This window comes from Larus michahellis, chromosome 1 (assembly GCF_964199755.1).
Source record: "Larus michahellis chromosome 1, bLarMic1.1, whole genome shotgun sequence".
NCBI classification, from domain to species: domain Eukaryota; kingdom Metazoa; phylum Chordata; class Aves; order Charadriiformes; family Laridae; genus Larus; species Larus michahellis.
This window is the reverse complement of record NC_133896.1, coordinates 92,723,766-92,749,476: the sequence shown is the minus strand read 5'-3', so window position 1 is coordinate 92,749,476 and position 25,711 is coordinate 92,723,766. Positions and strand designations below refer to the sequence as shown.

General features: G+C 42.0%; 1 protein-coding gene across 1 annotated transcript in view; it reads right to left on the bottom strand.

Moving 5' to 3' along the window:
- TBX15 (T-box transcription factor 15) overlaps nt 1-25,711 on the bottom strand; it is a 100,162-nt gene that overhangs the window by 15,469 nt on the left and 58,982 nt on the right. The window contains exons 3-7 of the mRNA XM_074593386.1: nt 16,426-16,527; nt 14,511-14,682; nt 13,974-14,141; nt 10,701-10,765; nt 2,970-3,067 (exon numbers count right to left, since the gene is read on the bottom strand). Of these exons, the coding sequence (XP_074449487.1) occupies nt 2,970-3,067; nt 10,701-10,765; nt 13,974-14,141; nt 14,511-14,682; nt 16,426-16,527 (605 nt within the window). The remainder of the gene's footprint in view (nt 1-2,969; nt 3,068-10,700; nt 10,766-13,973; nt 14,142-14,510; nt 14,683-16,425; nt 16,528-25,711) is intronic.

Below are 25,711 nucleotides of genomic sequence, written 5' to 3'. Positions count from 1 at the left end.
AACCAACAAATTCAGTTGGATTTGTTTGACAAATCTGTCTTGGAAAAGGCAGATAACACTTTTATTTCATGAAAAAATCAGCAAGTGACAAAAGAAAAGCTAAGAATCCATAGCACAGAAAAATCTATCTGGAAAGCAGTAAAGACACCATATTTATGCTGCTGAAGTCCCAAGCTTCTGCCCCAGAAAGCATCATTTTTCCTACCACAGTAAGGCGGGCTTGTGTCTAGAAAATCAAGGCTAAATTCCACAGTTCCTACAGGGGATCTGTTCCAGCACTTTGCCAGATTTCATATAACTTGAGACTATTGCTTTTTTCCTATCCACCACAGACAGCATCTTATTTCAATACTATTATGTACTCTCTCCCGCCTCACCAGGCTGAACAACCATAACTTGCTCCTCATCGATGATGTTTCTTCCTAGGCACGTGGCCACTTTTGCTGCTGTCATCTTCTCTCTCTGCAGTAAGGATGCACTCCTCTTAAGCTGCAGTGGACACATCTAGTCCCAAAAGTCTTCTGTAGCACCAGTGAATTTTCCCAACTAACAATTCAAGGGATAAAATGGAGTCTTGCAATCCTCAAATGATTATTAGGAAATGTCACGTATTCACCCAGCTTTGGAGACAACAGCATGATCTAGAATTAAAGTGTCTGTTTGTTAAAATAATACCCTGAAAACTTATAATTCATAAATATGCAAGGGGATGAGATAACAGCATGCAGCTCAGAGCACTGAGGCTTCAGGTGGGAGAGAGGAGTAGAGTCCCAGGCAAGCCATTTACACGAAAAGACTGGCTAAGGCTCAGAAGATCTAAGATGCAATAGCTTGTGCTGAAGTCAGCTGTTAAACACCACTGATTTACTCACCTGTCACACAGTTCATGTGCATGAAAGCAAAGAGATGAAGAGGTATGGGTACTGTACATCCTGGTCATCTTATGTTTGGAAGCAAGAATCACATGTGCCTTAAAGCCACCTCAGCATTTCTTGCTCTTTCTGCCAGCAATTCCAAGGCCTCCAGACCAGCATATTTCTGATGGCTCTTGGGGGCTGTCCCGGCAGCCAGAAATTAAAATAGAGTGTATCTATCTGTACCTTGGCTTTGCACCTATTGCTGAGACCAGGGGTCAGCTTGTTACAGCAACAACTGAAGAGGTCAGCGCTATGATGGAGGGAATATTTCTGATTCATTATCTTGAGATCATTTTGCGTGGCTAAACACAAAGCTTGAGAGTGCTGTTTTGTAATGAGTTATTAAGTTTTGAGACCGACCTGTGAACACAACTTCAGTTAAGGGCTGCCCTAAGCCTAGTGGTCTGTGGTGCAGTGGTGGTGGTCTGCACAGAGCCAGCTGGTCATGGGGTACTGGCTTGCTTCCTGGTTTTTCAGCTGCCAAACTATATTAAAACAAGCTAAAAATACATTAAATATTTTCCTTTCCTAATATTACCTTACCACGTAAGCAATAGCTGGACTTGCCGCTAGGATGTTATCTGATAACCAATGGGAGGGGAAGGAAGGGGAGGCGTGCGAGCCCGAATAGGGGGTGAGACAGAGGAGTGAGGCTGCTTCAGCGACTGCGAACAGGAGGAGAGGCTGTTATGTTTCTATTTAGGAGGGTGATGAAAACGTTTCTGAATCCCTGCTTTAATCCATCTCTGTCCGCACACCCCACTGCAAGTGCTCCTCGACACAAGTCCCTGAGCTTGTGCAAAACCTCTCCTGCTCCATGCTGCGCTGTTTAAGAAGACTTGGGTGGCCGTGTAAAGACCATGCATGGGGAGTCTAACACAGCCAACAGGAGTGTGCTCTGTCCTCCTCTGGTGCTGTGCCATCAGAAAAATGATTTAGCACGATTTTAGCAGAAAAATTATTTAGCTCTGGGGTGTTGCATGGGGAACCGGGGTGGGGGATGGACAGCCAGAAGAGATTCCTGCACTAGATCCCCGTCCGATCCTGCCACAGTGATGGGCAGCCCCGGCAGCCACTGCTGCTCCCCTTACTCTGGAGGAAACCACGAATCCCCAGACGGATTCAAGATCTAGAGGGAAGTTTTGCGGTGATGTCAAGCTCGATTGTGAGAGGCTGGAGAATCTGCTACACAGGGCATGCATTTGGGTTTGATTGTTTAACTTCATAGGTGTCACATTTGAGCCAAGTTTTGGATTGTTTCTTTTGTTGTATGTATATTGGAATAAAAAAGAGTACCAGGTTGCTCTGATACCTCTGTTCCCAGTGATCACTGTGTTTTTAACTAGAAATAGCTGCAATGAAGTGAATGGGGAAGTCCTATTCACGCAAAAAAAAAAAAATAGTAACACAACCTGAAACTAGAGATGAAAGCCTTACTTAACAAATGAGAGATGTAAAGGGCAGAAGCTATGAAAAGACACAGCATGAACTAGCAGAAAACACTTGGCCTACCAATAATTTCTCCCAGACTTGTACTAACAGAAAGTTTCTCCAACAAGGCCACTGAGTTTTGAAAGTGAGGCAGCAGGATCCTAGGGGGAGGAACATTTCTGGTCCCCTAAAGCTTCCAGAGGACATATACCCCTTCCCCTTGTGTTGCTACACAAATGGCAAATGTTAACTGTAAATGGAGAACAATGTGTCTGACGTGCTGGAGCGTTTCCTCAGTCTCTCCGTGCTCTCTTCACACTTAACTCATGCCATGTACTTGGGCTGGCTTACCTGACTGCACTCCTTCCTGCTCCTTCTTCTAGTTCTAGCACTGGGGATATCAGGGAGATGAAGCAGTTCCATTGCACTTCATAAGGCCCAGCCTGTCCACCATTTCCATCCATCCTCTCTGCTCTATGTGCTTTCACAGCAGTCAAGAGCTCAACTGCATGTGTGACACCCCTAACCCGGCCACTGGACACACAGCACAGCGTGTTGCTGCTCTTACACCCTCTTCTCCTCTTCTTTCTACAGCTCTTTGCATGCCCTTTGTACGCTCACCTTGCTGCTTCTGCATGGTAGTGAAGTCTTCGAAGGTGAGAGTGCGCACGGGGGGCCTCCAGAAGGCATAGGTCTCCATAATGGCCTCCAGCCCTGTCCTGTGCAAAGAAAATAAGGCAAGGAGAGAAGAAGAATGTCAGTCAGCTGGAAAGGGTATCAGCACTGGGGAAAGAGGGCTCTGACCTTGTTTGACAGGCTGACAGCGGCCACCAAAAGGTCACCTTGGCATCTGTGAATTCCTCAAGTGAGCCTTCCCGCACAGGTGCTAGCCACTAGACTAAAATGAAATTTCCCCAGCCCAGGATTTCAAAAACTCCTCACAGTCTTCCAGCTCCTTTTACTTTTTTTAACAAGGATCCCAAATTTTCTGTCTGCTTTGCAGGGGACACATGACCATCAGCTCCTCAAGGCATACTTTATCATAGAGCAGGCTTCCACTTTGCGGATATAAGCTGTGATGAAAACAAGGGAGGTCTGGGATTCAGCCTTCAGAATCAGAGAGATTTTATGAATTGCCTTTCCCTGCCACCTTCTAGTTCTGGACACTGCTTTGAAGTGCTCTAGGAAGCCATCCAAAAGGGAATCTTATTGGTTTTGGACTTCAACCAGAAATGCGTAAGAGGTTTTTTTATAAAAGATCAGTGGTATCTCTGCTTTTGGTTCCTTAGTCACTGCAAAGACAGTACCAAAGAGAAAAAGCCAAAAATCAAGTGTGAAGTTTCCTCTTGAAGGGCTGAGGTCTCACATTTGTTCCTATTTTCACTGCAGAATGCTAGCTCTGCTGAAAGTCTCTAACTCCACAGGCTCAGGGAGGACATAGGTGTATTATCAGCAAGAGACCCCTACGTTGTTTACAAGACAACCTCCTGGAGTTTCTTCCGAGGAAAGGGTCTCCTCTGTGGAAGCTGCACATTGCTCTGTTCTCCATTCCTTGCCTTCCCCTGTCTCTTTTCCAGCAGTAGGTTATAGCCCTCGCGCTGTCCGAACACAACTAGAGATGCTTCGTCAAATGCGAGAACATATCCCCTTTCAATGCAAAAGGCTCTAACAGCCCCAGAGCCTCTCATCAGATGTTGAGCTGATACTGGAGCTGCCTTTTGCTTCTGAAAATGTCTTTCTGCACGTGCCTCCACTCACTCAGTTAACTTTCCAAAGTCTCCCCGGAAGCCCGGATGCTTTAAATACATTGGAGTTGGCAAACCAAACTCTGTATTTTAAGAGGAGGTTTAGAAGAGAGGTTGTTGCGTGGTGTTTATTAGCTGCTAAGCTGTTAGAAGTAGAAACAGAAGACATCTCTGCATAGCAGTCTCACACTAGCGCTGAGCACATTACAACAAAACTATTTGGTTAATACAGTGGCCTCTGCCAGCTCATGGAGCTCAGAGACAACAAGGCAGCGCAGAATGTCAACCCATCTGCTAAGCTGGGCTCTGTGTGCAAAAGCAGCTCTTTGACTACCGGTACTACCCCCAGGATTTCCTCCACTCCCCATGTCAGAAAGTCATACATGTTCAGACTCCATTTGCTTCTCAACACACATAGTCAGGAAGAGAACGGTACCTTTTTGCACCCTCATGAAACAATCCCCAGCCCAAACACTGAGGGAGGACTTTCTGGTACCGTACATCCAGGGGGCTTAAAACACCCCTGGCAGGTTGCAACGCAACAAGACCTGCTGTTGAAAGGCCCTGCCTTGGTGATTAAAACCAAGCAATACAACCAGAAATGCTGACTGAAAGTTTCGGCTCTGCTAATCCAGCTGCTCTGCGTCTGCCACAAGGATTGTGCGGGTAGGTAGGGAGGCCAGCTCTCTAAAACCAGTGTTCACATAGTCTGACTCAGTCATTAGGTCCCCGTGTACATAACCCCACTCTGCACCAGCATCTGACTTCTAGCTCTGCTCTTGTGGGTCCCTTCTAGTAAAATCCAACCCCTAATAGGAGGTGGCTCAGGGAAACTGTAAAGGCAGGTTAAAGCTATTAGCCCGGCCTCTGCCTGGAGCCTGCATCATTCTCAGCTCAGCTTTACTCACAGCTCAAAGCTTCTAGCTCTCTGCCTACCACTTTCCCCTGTATCAATACAGTTCTCACACGCACTGTATCATTTGTACTTGTAATAGAAAAGGAAAAAGAGAGAATAGTCAGGAGATAACAAAAAGAAGGAATAAAAGAGTAAATCGGGAATAATATAACGCTTTCAGGGATTGGACCCCACTGTGCCTGTGAGCCCACAGGGGGTAAATGGCAGCGTCGAGTGTACCGGAGCAGCTTGCACAGCTGCTCTATTCCTGCCCTGTATGCCAGGGAAAGGATGGATGCCACCAGGGATCCACCTCCTCCTGCTCCAAGGCAGCAGGGCTAGAACAGCCCCTTTGCTATGGGCACAGCTTCTGCCACCCTCCCCTTTCCACACTGCAACTGCTGGCAAAAACACTGTGGCTTCACTGGATTTACAGATTGCTGTGTAATGCTCCGGGCAACGCTGCAACCACAGGTACCTGAAGAGTGGACGCCAAACTCCACAGCTGGCTTAAAGCCACATCTTTCACCTCTTTCCTCTTCCTGCTCCAAATGAGAGCCTTTTACCCCCCCAGAAGTGTGGACATGCTGAACACACATTAGAAACACCTTCCCTAAGTATGTGGGTGACAGAGCTCAAAGTTATGTCCAGTTCTCTTAAACATAAATCGAGGCTCCTGTATACTAGATCATCCTTTTTTTCCTGTTTTGGGTGTTTTGGATTTTTTTACCTTTGTGCAGAACAAATGTTGTGGGCTTTTCTGAAATAATATCTAAGCAGAGCACATCCTTACTGAACTTTCAGATTCTTCTATGCATCAGACAGGATCCATGAGAGAGCAGTCTTTCGTGCTAACCTGCTAGGCACCTATCACCCCATGTATGGAGTATTGCAGAAAAACTATGTGCAGCCTTGCAAAAACAGCTTGGGTCAGGATGCACACCACCTTTGTGTGACTGATTTTACAACTCTATCCCTAACCTTTCAGTATATTTTTTTCCTTCTTCCTGTGGTGTATTGTTATTTTTGTGAAAAAAGTGCTGGGGTGAGGGGGTGGGAATCAAGGAACTCCCGTAGCTGCAACTCTTAACAACCCTCTGTCGCACAGCAGTTTATGACGTTACTATGGCACCAAGATATCCGGAGCCACATCACAGACCTCCACCACAGGACAGAAAGGTAATGCTCTCCTAGTCAGCAGAAATATTGGAGTGCCATGCTGTGTGTGTTCCAGCCCCTAAAAGGGAACACAAACCCAACCTGACCAATGAAGAGACATTTTGGGACAGCAATAAATGCTGACCAAAAAAAAAAAAAAGAATTGTTTTTCAGCATTTCTGAAATCTCAGCAACTTCTTTTGGGCTTTGGTGAGGGCTGCTGGTACCAAGTGTGCTGAACATTATCCACGTGGCATCCACTTTCTCTTCCAAAGAACTGCACTGAAAAAATGACTTCAAACTGTCTATCAGGCCATAAACCCTCCCCTCTCACACCATCTTTATGAAGGAAGTAAAAAAAGTATCAGAAGAGAACTCACTGCCAGCTTTATTTTAATAAGGTCAGTCCTTTATAAGGTATCCAAAATTCGCTCTCTCTTTTTCATTCATTTTTTTATTTTTAGTGCTATAAAGTTTTAATAATAGGCAATAAATGAAACAGTTCCATTGTCTGAAAAATGAAAAAAGATGTACGAGCTATCTGTGCACCTCCATAATCCAACCCATATGGCCGACCTTGCTATTCCTGCTGCATGCAGGATTCAGGTCATCGTTTCATTGTTCACTGGGGAAGCCAAACTATTGGCTCCAAGCACCCTCCTGGCTCTCTTACCCTAGACAAAAGCTCAAAGAGCATTTCCAACACAAACAACTTTTATCCACCTCAGCTACCCACATCTGAAAGGAAAGTGCTGTTCCTTGCCTTCAGCTTAGGTTTTTTCTCTTCCTTCACCCTGCTGGGTTTCCTGACTGTTGTCCCTTCTGGCTTCCTCCTGGATAAGGAGCTCCCCCAAGCATCCCACTGTCAAATGAACTTTACTCAGTCTCCAAAAATAGGCTCTGTGGCATTAAATGTGCACCCTCACTACCCAAACATTTGGCTAGCTGAGCTCCATATGTCAAAACCTCACATTCTCAATCTCTTGAAGTTCAGGAAAGCAATCAAGTAATACCTGCCTCATACATACTTGATGTAGGTATCCTTTCACCACCAAGACCAGTTCTCTTGTTTCACTTTTGCAGATGCTTCATGTGCTTTTGCAGATAAAGCAGAGAGGGACCAAAAATCATATGGAGGGAATCTCTAATAAGAGAGAACTAAGAATCGTCCTTCTAACACAGACTAACTCCCTAACTCATCAAGGCTGACAGCTAGATTTCTGAACACCATTAGGTAACACGGTTTGGGGGCTCCAAGACTGTAAAACAATGTCCAGCTGCTGAGCTGTTTGCATCCTTCCCTCTGAAATACCTCACTGCTCCTTCTCCCAGCACAAGGACTGGGGCAGTCAGCTGTGAAGGGAGACAACCACGCAAGCAACTGAAAGAGATCCAAGAAGAGATCTGTGAAAAGATCTCTCCCCCAGATGGATACAGGCAGATATATCGTGATGGGGTGTCCCGATGGCAGCAGGATTTTAGCAGTCTCTTAGACTAATGAAGGCAGAGCAGACTCATAAGGAAACATACGGGAAGGTTGTGAGTTGATGGAAGTGAAAGATTTAAAAGGGAAACTAGTTTTTTAAAAAAAAAAAAAAACAGCCAAGGCCATAATTTCTGCAGCAGGCAACAACAGTAAAACAATATCAGAATAAGAAATAACTGAAGGAAAAACATCCATCTCCATTTCATGGAAAAGCCTCAACAGAAAGCAGAAAGGAAATATACTAGGGAAGAAGTGGCCTAAGAGTTCCTCTTCTCCCACCATGCTTTGTTTTTTCCAGTGTTTGGGTTTTTTCTCCATAATTTGCTGGCAAACTCTAACCATGGCTCTGATTCAGTATCCCGATGTCACTGGGATATGATGCCCTGGAGCACCCTCAGACATTCTGTGGCCCCTGCTGCTGCCATGCTATTTTTTTCCTTTTAAGACCTTATACAAAAAACCTTGTGTGCGTATACTACACTTGCCTGCTTCACAAATGGCCCCTTTTCCAAATTACCCCGTTTCTTTTTCAAGGGAGGCCCACATTTCTCCAGCTATGGCTCGATGCACTGAAGCTGACCAAAGTTGTCATGGGGGTGCGGGAAGCTACAGAGCATCACAGTCGTCGCTCCAGTCGACCGGTGATCCTGATGAGATTATAAAGTCACAAGAGGAGCCAACCAGCACTGTTAAGTCCCATTTGGAGAGTTCTTTCCACACACAGCTTGGAGCTTAATGCTTTTCTCCCTCCTATGTGTACATCTATGTATGTGTCATCTTTAAAGCGAGCAGCTGAGCGTTAGGGTGTCCTCTGCTAGTTGACAACAGCGGTGCAACCTTAGCCAGACCACTGCTTGTGAGGCAGGCGCCTGACTGCTATATATGCTTGCAAATACCTTTGCCTGTTTTTTCTTCCTAAAGCCTCAGGCTGCTCTCTTTGATGTGTAATACCTTAAAGATTTTAATTCCTCTTTACATCAGCAGAGAGCCTTACTGAGCCCTCCCCACAGCTGCAGCCGTGTAGCAATTTCCTGCCCTTTCTTAAATCAATGAGCTACAAAGATCAGTAATTCCCAACCTTTTCAGGAAACTGTCCAAATTCACTGGGCTAGGACCTTATTAATGCCTTCCATGTTAATCTAGCCCACCATGTACCTGGAACTGCATCAATCCCTCTTCTAAGCCCAGCTGTATCTCTGCACACAGGGAAGACCTTGTACTCGAGGCACATACTTACTTCCTCCACGCAGGAGAGGGGAGCAGAGTAAAAGTCACATATGTCTTAAGTACCAGAACTAATGCTCATGACTGGAATTAAATAGGGGTGGCAACATCTTTTCACATAGCTACATTTAGATGAGAACAGACGAGCTGAGGGGGGAAGTCACTACATCAGTAAGAAATCTTCTTTGTGGTCCTGGAGAGCGTAGCATTTACACGGGCCACGGAAACACGGGGCAGTCGCCCATTCACTGAATGCTTCCCATACCAAACCATGAATGAGGCAGTGGGTCCTGGTGAACACACACAAGAGGAGCATGCAAGTAAAAACTGAATTACAGTGCCCATGGGGACAGCAAATGAGGGCTATGCACACAACTTTCACTCTGGTCTGCACGCTCAGAGCCTTGCTTTACAATCCTAGGGTTCTTGTAACGTGGTTATATATGTCTAATTCTATAATTAACTTAATGTTTAAAGCCTTTGTCATGCTGATTTAAAGGATGCCCACGTCATTTAGATCTGAAATACTTAGATCTGCTGCAGACTCTGCTGGATTCATGAATGGCAGAAAAAGTCAAAACTTTTTCTTTGGAATTTCTTAAGCTTTTTTGATAACTCTGTAATGTCTGTTACTCCTACAAAAGTTTTTTTGATTAAAGTTCCTGTTTTACTATCATGTTCTTAAAATATAACATATTCTAAATAACATTTAAGGTGTTCTACTCATCATTTCATAAAAATCCTGACAAAATTAAGCAACACAGTCAAAGTGAAACAATTGGACACCACTGCAGAAAAACTGAAATTGTTTTAAACTAGAACTTTTTTTGCACTTTTATCCTGCAAACCTATTGGAAACTCCATTTTTCTTCTAATGTAAAGCAAGCATTTGTGCTCCAAGTTTTGGAATCTCCTGTGAAAATTAAAAAATGCCCTTCAGCGAGCTCTACATATAATAAAGAACAAGGAAAAACGTCTAGGTCCCCTGTCCTACAACTTTCATTATTTTACAGAGTGTTAGCCTCTGACCTATTTGGCTGTTTTACAGTATGCAATTCTCCATTTTTCTATCTTTGTTCTTCATTTTAGTAACAAATTTATATATTTTTAAAAGAAACTCTACCATATCTTTACAAGTTCATTTATTTTATCTAATTCTTTGGATATCATGGCACCATATCAGTAACACATGAACAGTTTACTAATAACTTATCAGAGATGCTAAAGAAAGTTTTAGTTGTGTTTCTCAACAACATATGGAAAATCTCCATTACATGAAAGTAATAGAAATGAGCATAAATAAATTAATTATCCAGCAGGGAGAAAAAACAATATCAAAACATATATACAGAAGAAAACAGCCTTGAAAGTAGTGGTGGCAGAAGGGGTACTAAGGTAGCAGTGAATGGGAAATTAAACATATGACAGCAAAAAAATACAGTCACAGAAAATATGTTGTCAACCAGGAAAGTGATAAGCTGTCTTTACAGATACGTTGGCTAAGAATATCTAAAAGCCTCTCTCAGGGTTTGGGACTGCAGGATCCAAGCAGAAGTAGAAGCAGCACTGGAGGGGACTTCTGAAAAGAAACGGCATCAGTCTAACTGGCTAAGCTGGAAAGTATTTTTTAAGGAAGTCATCATCAATGTATAGACATTGGATCTGTTTACACAAAGTAAAACAGTCCTTCTAATTCCTTTAAGAGCTAGTCTACAGCAAACTTCTCCTGTAAAAATTACTTAGGATTACAAAATGCCTTCCTTGGTCTTAGGCACACGCCCTGTGTGCTCATCATGGGAAGGAGAGAAGAGATCAGTAAGGAAACATAAAGAAGCTCCTGTTACCTGTTTCTCCCAGAATCTCTGAAACCTTTAGCGAAGGGGTTTCTGTCAATTTTTAATCTGGTGATCTACAAAGGAAAAAAAAGACAATTAGTTGATCTCTCCAATTTTTTTTTCTTTCAACAAATGAAAATTACTGATGATCACCATTCTTACTCAAACCACCTATACAATGATCTGTCATACTTATTTCCCTAGACTTATATCAAATTTGCCCTTCTGTTATCCATGAACAGATTATCTGCTTAGCAAATGAACGGTGCCAGAGGCAGAAACCTGGCACAGCGCTGGGGCTGAGAAGCTGCTGTTCTGGTCAGCATCTGGGTGACCCTTCAAGGGGTTTTTGGTCTGGAAACCATTTCTCTTTCTTTTTTCCCCCCTAAACAAAAAAGATGACAGCTGGACTGAGTGCTTTGGGGGAAATCTTCCTTCCTGCTTTATTTTTAGGCATGAATTCCATGTTGGTAAATATGGAAAATAATACTGGGATTTTGACCTTGCAACCCATGGTATCTTACTCCCTGCCAATGACTCCCCAACCTGGTGCAGCACAAGAGCTTCCCTCTGACAACCTCACCTTTTCCCAGAGACCCTGTCTCTGGAGTGAAAAGGGAGCAAGATCTCCAGATCCTATCAAATTTGAGGTGTTTTGGCTGAAACGGCTCAAAAGGGACTGGTTTAATACAGGCTGATCTGAAGCGGATTTGCAGGTGTTTTGCTTCTGTCAGAACCAAGCCCCTTGCTCTGGATATTAACTTCAGATCTGGAATGCAGCTCCTATTTTTGCAGAAGCTTAATTTGTGAACTTAATTTCCGCTAGCCTGACTTTGCAGCTGTCCTGGGACTTGTGTGGACAGAGACAGATATGTTCTGTGGAGGATGGAATTACAGCAGAGGGAATCCCTGTGGTGGATTTGCTAACATTTTACAATTATTTCCAGAGACCCTTCTCCCAGTAAGGCAAAGTTTTACAGCCACTGGAGGGCATGCAGGCAGGTTCAGGGGATTTTTTTTATTTTAAATGAATTTATTTTATTTAATTTATTTTATATATATATATATACTTATTTATATATGAATTTATTTAAATTAAATTTATTTTAAATGAAAAGGTTTCTCCAACACATCAGAATATCCTTTATTGGTATCATAAAAATGCCGCCCTCCCCCCTGAATTGTTTTGGGCAAAACCCCCAAATGTTTGGAATTCAGAAAGACAGGAAGAAATTTCAGAGCTTCTTTACCGTGATGTGGCTTACAGTGCCAGTGCCTGACAGGGTTCCCTCCCTTACCTGTGTAATTATGTCTTATCTGTCTGGTCATTAAGGAAGAATGACTGGTTTATTTTCTGTCATTTCTTCTCCTTCCTCTATCCTTTTTCCATGTCTGGCCTACAGTTAAAAGTTTGTGTACATGCATTTGGATGAGGGGAGGGCAGGAAATTTCCAGTGCTGCAGTGACAGCAAACCCACCATTGTGTTACAATATTTTTTTTAGCCGGAATAGTCGATCCATTTTGGATCCTAATTTAAGTAAATTCAAGGGGACCAGTCAGAAAAAGTTAGGAGTGGGTATCCAGAAGCAGCCATGGGAGCACTATCAGCACATGTGCTCTCTCTTATATGTTGCGAAATAAAAAAAAATCTATAACGATTCACTAAGCTGATACAATTCACAATTGGTACAAATTATCTAAATATTACAATCTGCCCCAAGCTGATTTGATATGGGTCTGTCCCTCTTTGTAACAATACTAAATATAATGATGTGCACTGAGTTCATGAAGACATTCTCCAGAAGCACAGATGTTGTCATGGAGAAATATTTACCCCAGCATTCTCAGTTCAAGACTCCTCTGCAATTTATGGCAGAAATTGTATAACCTGTTTTCCTAACAGGCTTGATAATGGATTATTTTTCTTCTAAGCCAGCTTGTACTGTCATTCTAGCTTATAACAGTACCTCTCTAAGTGGACACATTATTAACACAACAAAAACTTCACCACCTGAGATTCTGTTTCACACGGTTGGGAAAAAATTATGTTACACGGCCCTTTTAATGCCATCACAACCCCCACCCCAGTAAGGAGGAGAACGGCAGGAAAGGGAAACGGGATTTGCACAGCACCCCTCACCTGAGTATAAAATAGGGAGTATGTGTACATGAACGAGAGAAGAGGAGCACACTGAGCCCAAAGCATGATAGACGTGGTGTGAAGGCTAATGGGAATCCCCAAGGATTCTGGCAGATAAGCGATACATAAGGAGACTACAAAGAGAATGGGTGGGTATGAGGAGCTCTCAATGTGTGCAATGAGCATGCCTGCAGGAGCGGTGAAGCCAGCAACCTCCCCCTCAAAGACTCGTCACCAGCTTTCACTGGCCACTGAAGGAGAAGGGGCAGCAAACGCGCGTAATCCACAGTGAGCCCTTTCCAAAACTCCTTTCTTTGCTGCCGTTTCAAACGCTTACATTGTCAAATGATCACATTTTCCTAGCAATTAATTTCCTCTAAGAGATATCGTATCTTTTGGGAAAAAGGGATAGACAGGGAATTCTGTAATCAACCACTAGTGTGGACTGAGATTACATTTCTTAGTTCTATGAAGTCTAGTTTAAGAAAAAGGGCGGATCAATTACAAAGCTCAGTAGTCAAGGCCTCTGCAGCTAAGATCCCACTGTGGCACATCTTTTCCTTATGATATCTGGAGTCAATAGTAACACTCTCCACTGGGAACTACGCAAGATCTGAATCAAATGTAAATTATGCATGAGAATTTTAGTTCATAAAATGGACTGCTGCTTATGTTCAAAGGCTTCTTTTGTCAGCAAACTGATGAGACTCCTCTTCTCTAAAACTTTTTCCTTCATTTTAGCAGCGAAAAAAACCCTGTGTGGTTTCTCTGCAAGGTAACAAATCTGGACTAGTTGTACTGCCTTAAAATTACAGTGAGGACAGGACACTGTAGTTTATACCAGCGGCAGCAAGGAAAAGTCAACACAATACATCTCTTTATGGATGATTTCACCTACTTTACAGTAAAAACTGCACGCACCTTATCTGCAAGATGGTTTTCTGGCTAGATACCTCATGTCTACCCATTACCCCATAGCAAGCATTTTCTTTTTGTGCAGAAAAAAAACCCAGTGAGCCTGTAAATGTACACTCTTCTTGAGCTACGTTTCTTAGAGAAGTTAATGTCTCAAACACAAAGACCACGCTGATATTTTTACAAACATCCAATATAAAAGGAGCCTTAAGGCACACAGCTTTACCTGTTGATTTTGGTAGGCTGTCACTGTAGTGAAGACAGTTTCAGGGAAGTTGAAGGTTTTCACCCCATCTCCTGAAGGAACTGGCTTTGTAGGAGAAAGATCACTACTGAAATCCTTGCGGATGACATGAACACGGGGCTGGTACTTATGCATTGAATGTAAGATTATCTGAAGGTAAAACAAAAGGAGAAGGAAAATATACTTTTTTTCCATAAATATTCTACACTACATCAAGACATACAAGCAAGCAGGGATGGAGTAAGGGCTAACATGAAGAAAATTACCCTTCTCTTACAAGTAAGTATGAGATTAAGTTTGTTCGATATACAGGGAGAAAGGGGCTTTATTGCTTTATAAGGTCAGGCAATATTTCAAAGAAAAGCACTGAAGTAGGGAAAAAGGTTCCATAACTCCACAGAGTGGCTAAAAGCATGCGTGCCAGCAAGACACGGGAGAATCAGAGCAGCAGCATCACCCCTTCAAGCCTGAGAAGAGTGAGGCTGGAGCAGCAGGCACCAGGATTAGTTTCTAACTTACATGGCCTTGATCATCAAGCTCGTTGTTTGTCAGTTTGAGCTTGTCAAAACTGACCACCTGCCTCATCCAGGTGTCTCCAGAAGCCAGCGAGTCAGGGTGGATGTAAACCCTCGGGGGCACTGGGGAGTCAGCATTGCCAGCCACCATCCACTTGGAGCTGTGATACACATACCTGAAAGAGGACGGGAAGATGGCTAAGGGAAGTTGTCACTCACTCACGGAACATTTCCAGGGCTCCCCCTCCCCTGCGACCCTACCGCATGCACCCCAAGCTCTCATTTGCAGTCAGGGGAGAATGTGCTTTATTGCAACCTCCTACCTTCTAAATGAAAGCCAGATTACCCCTGAGCCACTTGTTCAGACTTGATTCCTTATTAAAACCACCTTTGCAGTTAATTTCCCTTTAAAACTCTGCCACATGTGCCTTCTCAACTACTTAACCCTCTCTGAGCCAGAGCAAGAGGCTAGAAAATACAGGTAAACAAAAGCCCTCTCTCAAAATATTAATAAATGCCCTGTAATTTCTGGAAATCTGTACTGCCATGCCAGACTGCGCAAAACACATGCCCTTCAGAAAGGGCAAAATCCAATGGATATCACTAGAACAATTGATAAAACAGAATTTTGATTTGAAATGTTGCAAAATGGGAAATTCCATATAGTTGGGATTCCACATGTTGGGATTAGAGGAAAAAATAATTTTTCTGTTCCTGATCTAGCCATTCTAAATATGCCATAAATTTCACTACCACAGCTTTGCCTAGGCACCATTTTTTTTTATTTCTGTCCTGTGGCTCCTTCAGCCTAAGGCATTTCACGAGCAGTCTTCCTAACACCTCTGAGTTCTGCCCTGTACTGCCCTTCAATGCACCTCTACTCAGCTCTGCTAAGCTATTTCAGTCCTTACCTACAAACAGGGATTCACTTAATGTATTTTCAAAAGAAATGCAAAAAAAAAAAATCTGTTCCTTTCACTGCTAGTTTGTTCTATACAGCTGCACAAGCTAACAAGGACAGACACAATGTGTAAGATAATATATTTATTTTTTACTTAATGCTGTCAGAGCCACACTCAAAGAAAGGGGCAAAATACCTAGTTGAGTATCACAAACTACCTTGGTGCTTCCCAGGAAAAGCATTTTCATAAGAAACATTCTGCACAATTTTGCCCTTCTGCAAAAATGTAAAATTTAGTATTTGAAGCAGAGGATCAATTCTCAAATCCTTGAAATGTGGTGTGATCAAGACTATTTGGGGAAAAGACTTGCTATCAGAGGCCTTTTAATAAGTAGAGGTAAATCACCTCTGTCCAGGTAGTTTTCTGGGATGCAGAGGACCATGAGTTTTCCAGAGTACTTTTTAGGATTGGGAGCCCACTAATACCAGCGAAATCTCTTCTTCCTGTTTTCCAGCTCAGTGGTGGAGATTCACCAGAGAGTTTCTCAATGCCTTCATACTGTAGGTCAGGGCCCTTATTTCCTGTGGCTGCTGTGCTGGACAGTGAACGTTTTTAAAACAAAAATCATCCAATTCAGTTCAGGCCACACCTGAGCTACCACTTGCCCATTCCTTTCTTGCTGAAGTAGGCTCCAGAGTCCTCGTTAATAACTCCAGTTATCAGTTCCCTCAGACAGTCATTGCTAATTATGTCGATTGTGAAATACATGCTAGGGATCGCCCAGATTAAAAACCGCTATTTAAAAAGAGTAAGATTTCAATCCAAAAGTGCAGAAGAGTACATTAAACCTCTGGTTTTGTGTCTCATGATTCTGGCCAAATAACTATGTTGGTGCAAATCAACATGGCTCTCCTCCAACATACATTTGCAATGTTGTATAGTGGCATGTGTCTTTCCTAGGCTTTCACGGACACTAAGTTATCACAATGTTCCTAACCCTGCACCTAAAAAGCTTACCTGTATCTCTTGTTATCCACAGGCACAATGTCCATGGCAATATAATACTGCTGGTGGGGATCCAGGCCTGTAATTTTCACTCTCATGGCTGGAAACATTCTCCTAGGAAAAGAAGAGTATAAATAAGGAAGAAAATGGTGAACAGGGTAGATGAAGGGGCTTCTTAGGCGTTTCTCTGACACCAGAAGCACGCTGCTTTACATAGCCCAGTTCTTGGTATGACTGCTCTGGGCTTGGTGCGAGTAAAAAGACGGTGGCTTGAATCTTGATCTATTTTCCACTTAAGAAAGGGGGTAGCAGGATAACCTGCTACCCGTGCATAATGATAAAACACTCCCACTCGAGTACTCTCTCTGTTCCCAGCTCCTGGTAGAGAGTTATGTTATGCTCCACACAAATTGGCCTCCCTAGGCATTTCAGTACGCAGGTGGGCAGTGTGCCTTCTTCCTGATGTTTTTTCCGTTGGCCATCCATCTAGAATTATTCTCTCATATCACACTAAATGCAGGATCACTTTAGTTCTCTTTTCTGAGAAAATCACATTTCAATATGGAGTTTGATAGTACTGGAGTAGTATTTAAGTAAATCCATTACCCTGAAAGATCCTCTTGCTCTGATGTTTATAGTTATTTAAGAAAGAACATGCCTCAAATTAATTTGCTTATTAGGCATATATTTCACATTTAACAGAAACACTGACATTAACATCACGGTTTCCTTGAAGTCTTGTAGTATTTTGTGCAATCTTTTTAATAAGTGTTGTCTTTTCTATGACACATGATCCAGATCTGTCTTATGCATTTTCTTCTGATAGGCAAGTTATGAAACTCTACACCAGCAAGAATCAATTCCCACCCTTTCTTTTCTTGTCTGAGCAGAAGCTTAGCTCTGCTGTGCACTAATTACTGTTGTGGTGGTGTTTGTAGCTAGACAATTATTTCAGAAGAGAACAGCTCAGAACAATTTTAACCTCAAAACATGTCAGTATTAGTGTGGCTACGACGTAATTTTTCCTTCTTAAAAAATTTCTGGTTGACAGCAGCCCAGTTGCCGTTCTACGCTTCCCTCAAACAGCATGCTTAGTGAATTGTTTATGCCATATTTTATTTGCGATTAACGTGGTATTTTAACCTCTTCATAAAATCTGAGGAGCAGAACTGCGTGAAGTGCAAAAGGAAATGAGTGGCAGAGCAGAGCACTGAAAGAAATCTTCTCTTGTTTCACTGCCTGTTAACTCAAACCTGAGCTATGCTTGAGTGGTTTCTCAGCCCTTATCAGAGAAAAGCTTGAGCTGAGGTCCTACAGGCTGGTGTTACTCAATTGCATGACTTCCACCCACAAGATACAGAGCTTTGGTAGGAGACACTCTGAAAGTACTGGGTGCTCATAAAAAATTAGATCCTGCTCCTCTGATAAATAGATGTCTCCTTATTGAGTGAGGATAGTTTGGATGAAAGGAGGATATTAAAGGGGAATTAAAAAACATTCAAAATTACAATGCCAAAATCATGGAAAAGTGTACAAGAAATGTTTATCCACTGTTCTAGGGGCCATCCCTAGAAACCATTGTGTCATTTTCCTTTCTATTTATTGAGGAGTAGTGAAATGTCAGAGAAGATTTACATCTCCTCCCAACATTTCTCTTTCTCAAAGTATTACCAGTGGACACAGCCTGGAGGAGGAAGAAAACAGGAAAGTCTATGTCAACGTCTCCAAACATGTCTCCAAAAATTTGCACTGAAGGGATGAGACCGTGAAAAGCTATTTTATTCTTTGCCATCCAGGCCACATATATGCACTTGCAGAAGAGGGTGGGAAGGAGGAGGCTGGTGCTCAGCCTTCACCCTACCCACAGCTCTTCCATTTCAGGCCATTGAGAAGGAAAGTTCTGACCTATTAGTAACTGAATTTGCCTTGGAAAAGGGCACTTATCATGGGGGGGGCAGGGAGATCACCACCCCACAGCTGCCAGAGCACAACTAAGCAGAGTTATGAGGGACATAAAACTGTCAGAAAAATTGTCTGCAGAAGTCCTTCAAGGAGAGAGCAGATTTGTGGAGCTGATGGGGTGAGTTTGCTAGTTGAACAATTTGGGGGGGGAGAAGGAAAAATTGATTAGTCTTCGGTGGCTTGAGGGCATTACCTTGTTTCCACTACAATGGCTCATTAAATCTGCCAAGCCAAATGGGTACAGGATGTGGCATTTTACAATCCAGCTCTCCTTAATTGAAGAGAGGTGGCTTGGGAGCCGCTTAAGACGTAGGGCCATGTTGCAGAGGGTTGATAAGAAACCGAGGATTAAACCTGAGTCTCTCTGGGTCTAATTCTGCACTCTGTCTTTGGAAAACTGAATGCTGTGTGTTCCAAGAAGCTCTCTCCAAATCTGCAGCCCCGTGCAAAGCTGCAGTATAGCCTGTGGGGTTGTTTGCTTATGAAATACCTTGTAAAAGATTACCGCAGACCATTCAACAGGCTTAGAGGCTAATCTCTAAAATGATCGGAGAGAGCTTGTCTGATCCCACTGCTTTCTCTAAGGTTTAAATGTACTTTTAAAGTTTTGTAAATTATTACTGTTCTTCTTTTTTTGTGGGTGTAAAAGTAACTCGGGTTTCTTTGCCACAAGGATGTGGCCTGGAACTGTCATAGCAAGGTCTCCAGCGGCACAGCTGCATGGAAAGGGGAAAATGGGAAAGGCAGAGGAAAACAGTGGTGATTTAGGGAAGTACCCAGGTATAATCCTGGCTAAATCCCTGTGCTCTGTGTTTCCTCTTGGCTGGCTCTTTGCTCCTGCAGAGGCACCAACCCTATGGAAAACAGGAGACTCACAGGTCTGGAAGGAACTCAGGCCATTTGAATATGGCTGCATTAATAAACAGTCAAGAGCCTTTCATCCTGAAACGTATCAGCTACCTTTATAGTCAACAGCTACAGACACGAAAGCCATCTGTTTTCATAGGGAACACCTGATGACATCTGATATATTTTAGGAGGAGGTTTTATATCAGCAGCAGTTTGGGACGATCGTTATTTATATGTCACCTTTACCACTCAGCAGGAAAGCAGTCTTCCTCAAGTCAGACTGTGCACTTACACACAGTACTCTTTCAGGGAAAATAATGATGTGATATGAAATAAGTTATTAAAATTATTTTAGGACCACTTAGAAGTGTTTTTAAAAGCATTTTTGTAACAACCATGTGCCTCAGTTTACTCAATTCCTGGCTCCTTCCACAGTAAGAATGATGTTTATGAAACTCTGAATGTGAAAACAAACGAATTATATATATATATATATATAGGTCTTTAAAACTTGATTAAAATAGTACTTGCCAGCACAGTAGTGTACTGATATTAAGAACCACGTCTGGGAACTTTCAGGAATAGAAAGAAGTAGTTGGATAGTGGCAGCCAGGATTTTTTTTTAAATTTTTAAAAATTTTCATGTAACACAAAAATAGAGTTCATTTTTCCCTTGGTGAAAACTGTTCAAAGAAGAAGGATCACAGGTATATCCCCAAACTGGATTTTTTTTTTCCCTATAGCATAAAATTTCAGCTTCTAACCCTTAGGAGTCTCAAGGTGCCAACTCTTATCCCTGCCCCTTGAACCAGCACACGTGAAGCTTGCATCAAGTAAGATCTGCCTTCAAAATTGTCCTACTCTGAGTGGATGCGTGGGCCAGATGACCTCTAAAGATCTCTTCAAATGTAAATTCATGCCCTGTTTCACAATTTAGTTTTAGAGAGGGCAATTCCCCTTTAGGGAATAAGAAATTAAAAGGCACTTGGCCAGTTGTCTCAAAACACAAATGCAGTTCCTTCAGACATTGGAAATACTCCTGTACAGACAGATTAGTGAGCAGAAGTCAGAGGAGAGTTTAAAAAGATTGACACAATTTACTGTACAGTTTTGATGACTGTTTAGTGTAATGATTTATACACTGCGTAAATAAAAACTTAAACAACATTAAATTCGTTTAAGGGTGACATCTGCAAAATGCAAACACTAAAATAAAGGGATGTGCTCTTCAATTGTAGCAAAAGACAATTTGTCTGTTGACAGTAACAGAGAGAGAAGCCACTTCCCAGTCATAAAAAATCTGCTCGAGAAACTGCAAAATAGTCTGATTTAGGTTTGCCGATGGAGTGTGCACAGTGTTTACAATGAGCATGAGTTTACAGGGCAGCCTGAAGTTACCACTGCTATTTTATACCTCACGTTTCCTTGCCTTTAAGACTGGTGCCAAATGCATATTTCTTTATAAAAACAAACCTGTGAGGAGTGAAAGTGAGGGAAAGCAAGGCAAGGCAAGGCAAGGCAAGGCAAGGCAAGGCAAGGCAAAGGAGAAATACCTTCCTGTTTCCCTCTGCAGGATGGGATTATGTAGAGATGTTTGTGTTGAGAGAAAAGACTGAGGACAGGGTTTGGGAGCAAAAGGATTTATTGTTTATGAAGGAGATGGATCCCAGAAGAGCTTCTCAGGAGCTCCCAAAGGGGCCATTTTACTGGAAGCTGGAGAAAGCTTATCTGGCCCACTGGGCCAGGACCTCTGCACAGCACTTTGGTAGCTGTAGCCTGCCAGCCCTCACTCTGAGAAATCCTCTCCGTGTGCCCCTTCAGCATCAACAGAGCTTTGCAACAAAATCCCTGCTGCTGTCTCTAACTGAAGAGCACTGTGGGGCCCTTCCTTCCTTCTGCTGGAAATTAAAAAAAAAAGTTTGGTAATGTAAACAGCCCTAAGTACATGTTTCAAATGACTCAGACTCACAGTTTCAGGGAGGCAAAGAAACTCCAGACAAAATATGATTTAACCTATCAGGAGGCACAGAGAAGTCAGGAGAGGACAAGGTCACCTGTTCCACTCACCGCTGTTTTTTTCCACTCTTATTACTAAGCACTGCCTCAGCACCCAGGTTTGACCCACACCACAGTACAGATATGATAACTGTGATATGACAGATGAGATCATTTCCCTCATTGTTGAGAAGAAACGCTGTCTCTGCGGCAGGTAGAACCTGCGTCCCCAGAAGAACACCTCCTAGCTGTGCTTGTGTTCATGGTCACACTCGTATAACCACCTCCATAAACAGTAGGCAGCGCTTCCCTTCCAGAGCAGGACTCCAAACACTCTTTATATCGTCTCCCTCCCAGTAATAACTGCACATTGCTTTTTTCCTTTGGGCTGCAGTTCTATGCAGCAGTTAACTAATGGTTATGCCTGCAGCTCAGGTGACCATGGCCTTGAGCTGGGGGATGTAGGGTGGTGGGGAGGGATTCAAATTCCTTTGCTGATGTTGCCAGGGTACACGCGTGATCACCATTGGTGAAGGAGAATAGAGAAAAAGAGTTAATAGGTTTTTAGGACTAGTTGCTTAGATCAGTATGACCTGGGGCTTAAGTTGAACTTATTTTATTTTGTCTAAGGCTGAATTTCAAGTAAAACAAAAAGGAGATAAAGGAAAGTGCAGATCTGAATGCACTGCAGCTGACAAAGCCATTTGCATCTTTTGCATAAAGAACAAAGGAGTCTTCTTATAAGCATCTTATTAAATTCTGAATAACAACATTCTGATGGAAAGGAAGAAAGGAAAAGTTCCAAGAGGACTGAAGTAAGTTTATGGAAACAGACAAAAAAAAAGACATCTATAAATACAGCATCAAGAAAAGAAAAAGCAAAGCAGAATTAAATGGGAGTGGGAGTCTGAAAGTTAAAAAGTGTAGTAGGCCTGATATAGGCAGGATATAACTCCAGAAATATGTTTGAAATGAGAACGTAGGTTAGAAACTAGCATTACAAAGTAAGAGTAAAAAGAGATTGCGGAGTCAGGCAGGAAACAAGCAGTACCTTACGAGTCATAGAAAATGAAGGAGCAGCTGTAGTTATAGGCAACTGAGTCTGTAATTATAAGGGCTTTCAAAACAAGAAGACCTTACAGGACTCAAACAGGGTTTCCAAAGATAAAGCAACAAGAGCAAAATCATCCCTGGGGAAGGAAGAAGTTGCAAATGAACAATGTGTGTCCCTCACAATTTCAAGAAATAGTAGGAAATAACACCAATTCTGCTCTTTTTGGACAGAAATCATACAATATAATCTATGGGATGCACCATATATCATGCATCCCATATGGAGAAACATGACTGCTAGACTCAGCTCTCACCCATCACAGACACATCCTCTCTGAAAGAAAAACGTTTAACCTGAGAGGTTAAAATTTAATTTGTGATTTTTATCCAGTCTATAAGGACCATCCCCAACAAACAGATATACTACCTAAAGAAACCGTCCAGCTTTTCATTATGCTTTGCAATGGTTAACCTACAAATGTAGTCAGCAACCATAAAAAATCCCCTCCAGTATTGTTAGTAACACTCCTGCAGAAGAACATCATCAAGCTGAAAAAATACAGATACTTAGTAGCTATATAGATTTTGTGCGGGCAGCTAGTGATGAGCCTGTTGGCTTGCTTAATGATAAGCATCTCATTTCAGGGAGAAAGAATATCGTTTAGGATTGTAAAAAATATATTATTTGCACAGTAAGTTATAAACCTGTATTGTGATACTTAGTCTTCTGTAAGTGCAAAAATTGTCAAGACTGGAGCTTGCAAAGGCACTTGAGAATGCTATTAATGGAGTTACAGAAAAAAATCTTGGAAAGAGAAATATCCCTTACAGTCCTTACAGGTTTCCCTACATTTATTCACTACTAAAAATTATCAAAATAAATATTGATTTGGACTACTTAAAATAAAGTCAGGTGTCTGTGTTTCTTAGCACACGCTGTTAAACACCTCTGCCAGCTGGCCAAATAGGGAAAGAGAGATTTCATCAGAAAACACAGACCAACCAAGGTTTCCCCTGAGCATAGCGATTTCTTCTCCAAAACATGAAATCCAAAATCTTTGAGCAAAAACCTAAGAAAACCAAATAATATTTTTTTTTATTTGTGGCCAGGTTAAAGCAAAGAGAAAAAATCCAAAGGGGGAAGTGAATTTGAATGTTTTGTTTTGAGATGCTTCTTCACTGCATAGGGGTCATTTTTCCTGGCACGGAGCTTCACTGGAATTGTAGTTCAGCTGCATCATGGAAGGAAATGTGTACATCTCACAGTAATTCTTAATCAGCTTCCTGTTACTACTGTGTAATTAAGGATATGTATCTATTGTTTGTTATGATGATATGTGATGTGGGAAGCCGTATTTGTCAGAAAGGCAAGGTGAATAGCAAGTTCCATGAGCAATTGCTGACATGGAACATTTCAATTCCTAAATGTCAGGACAAAAGTTTTGTATCAAAAGCATCAAAATACATACTTCACACTGCTCCAAGCAACAAATAAGAATCTATAGCTTGAAGAAAGCAGATGACAAATTTCAAGAAAGAGTTGTGTGTTGTTGTTTTTCTTTTTTTAAACTGCAATGTATTCAATATTTTAATTCCTAAAAAATTCCAAGGAACTACAGAATCTTCTTTGTATGTGTCCATCAGTCTGACCAAATAGAATTTTTTTATTTTTTGAACTGATTCAAAGTATTTCATTTCATTATGTTACATCTTCCCAGAATATTTCACTGTATTTTTTTCCATGAAACCTTCCTGCTCCAGGACCCCTGCCAATACTGTAAAGGCTTTAGTGAGTTGTGTTGAACAATTTGCAAAATTGCTGCAACATTGATGCTGCAAATTTTTGGTGATGTTTTTTAAAGTAAAACTGTAATCAGGATATGGCTTTTTAACATTCCAGAAAGGTCAGATACTTCATTCAGAAAAGCGTGAACTGCTGAAATCATCTTCATACCGCTAAGCTCTGGGCATTTTAGTGTGTACTGGTGTTGGTGGGCTTCAAGATATTGATGCTGCTCTTAAGTCTATGTACTCCATGTATCATAAAAAAATTAATTATAGTTAATCCAACAGGTAACAATATATCATTTTAATTTTCTGAGACAGTACCCAGGCACCAGGACAACAAAGTCAGAAGCAAGAAACTTTGTTCTGCCAGTGTCATATTTAATGACACTGGACAGATCACTTAATCTCTTTAGGTCTCAATTTCACCCCCTATGAAAAGAATAATAATTTTCTTTGCATCTGTTTTGACATCTCTAGAGAAAATAGCAAGTGTCATTTCAGTTTCTTTGCCTTTTCCATTTAAGGCAGGAGGGCAAAAACAGTAACCCACTCTGTACTGATGCAAGACACTTCGTATTTCAATGAGATTGTATATCTAAAACCATCAGCTAATCCCGTTCTGATAATCTTCAGGGATCATCTGGGTTGTTTGTCCGGTATTACTTTCCTCAAATTATCTGAACTTCCTGGGGCTGCAGAGCAATAGTGATCACTTCGTATGAACACAAAACAACAAGACCAGCTGCTCTGGCAAATTCTGAGGGCACAGAAGTGAAACAAAATTAAAAACAATAGAACACCGTGTTTTTTCCCCAAAACCTGGGGGAAAGCCCTTTCTTGCTTGTCCGCGGAAGGGGCAGAACAGCTCCTGGGACAGTCACGTGGTTTGTTCGCGTTAGCGGGCCCTGTCCATGGTGCTGACTCCCTTCAGCAGTATTAATGGCAATTAAAACATCATTAGGGGGACGTAAGGAACATTGTGTTAGTGCAGACATGTCTAAAACTCTGGGATCGCTTATGGTTTGAGGGATCTAGAAATTTACAGCTATCTTGGTGTTGTGTTTTGTCAAAGAAATTTCTAGCCATTTTTTAATAGTAGACAGCAATGGCAGGGTGACTTTTTCTTCCTTAAAAAATCTGGCTTATTAGTGGCTCTTCCTAACCTCAGCTGATATGGTATCACTTGCAATAGCGGAGGGAAACATTAAGCCTCCACATTTTTGATACTGGAAGTCATTAACATTTTGTCTATTTAGAATTGCAGGAAGACATTCATTTGGTGCAAAGGTGCATTTGAATTTCACTATATTTGTGATTAAATCAACTGGCTCATGAAGTGCTATGGGAACTTGAAAGGAAACTCAAATGGCTCACCCCCAAATTCATAACTCATCTTAAATTCAGTACTGCCAACAGCACAGTGATTATTTCCTGATTTATTTGCTCAAAGGAAAGGCTATCCTCAATGGTTTCCTGCAGCTGCCATTTCTCCTTTGGAGCCACAGATTCTAGCAGTTATATGAAACAACTTCACCTGTCTTAAGAAAGCTAATAAGATATAAAGCTTTGAAACTTGACATAAGTTTAATTTTTCCTGCATATTTATTCCTCCAGCTTTTCAAGTAGAAAAATGGGGGGAGTGGGTTCTTAA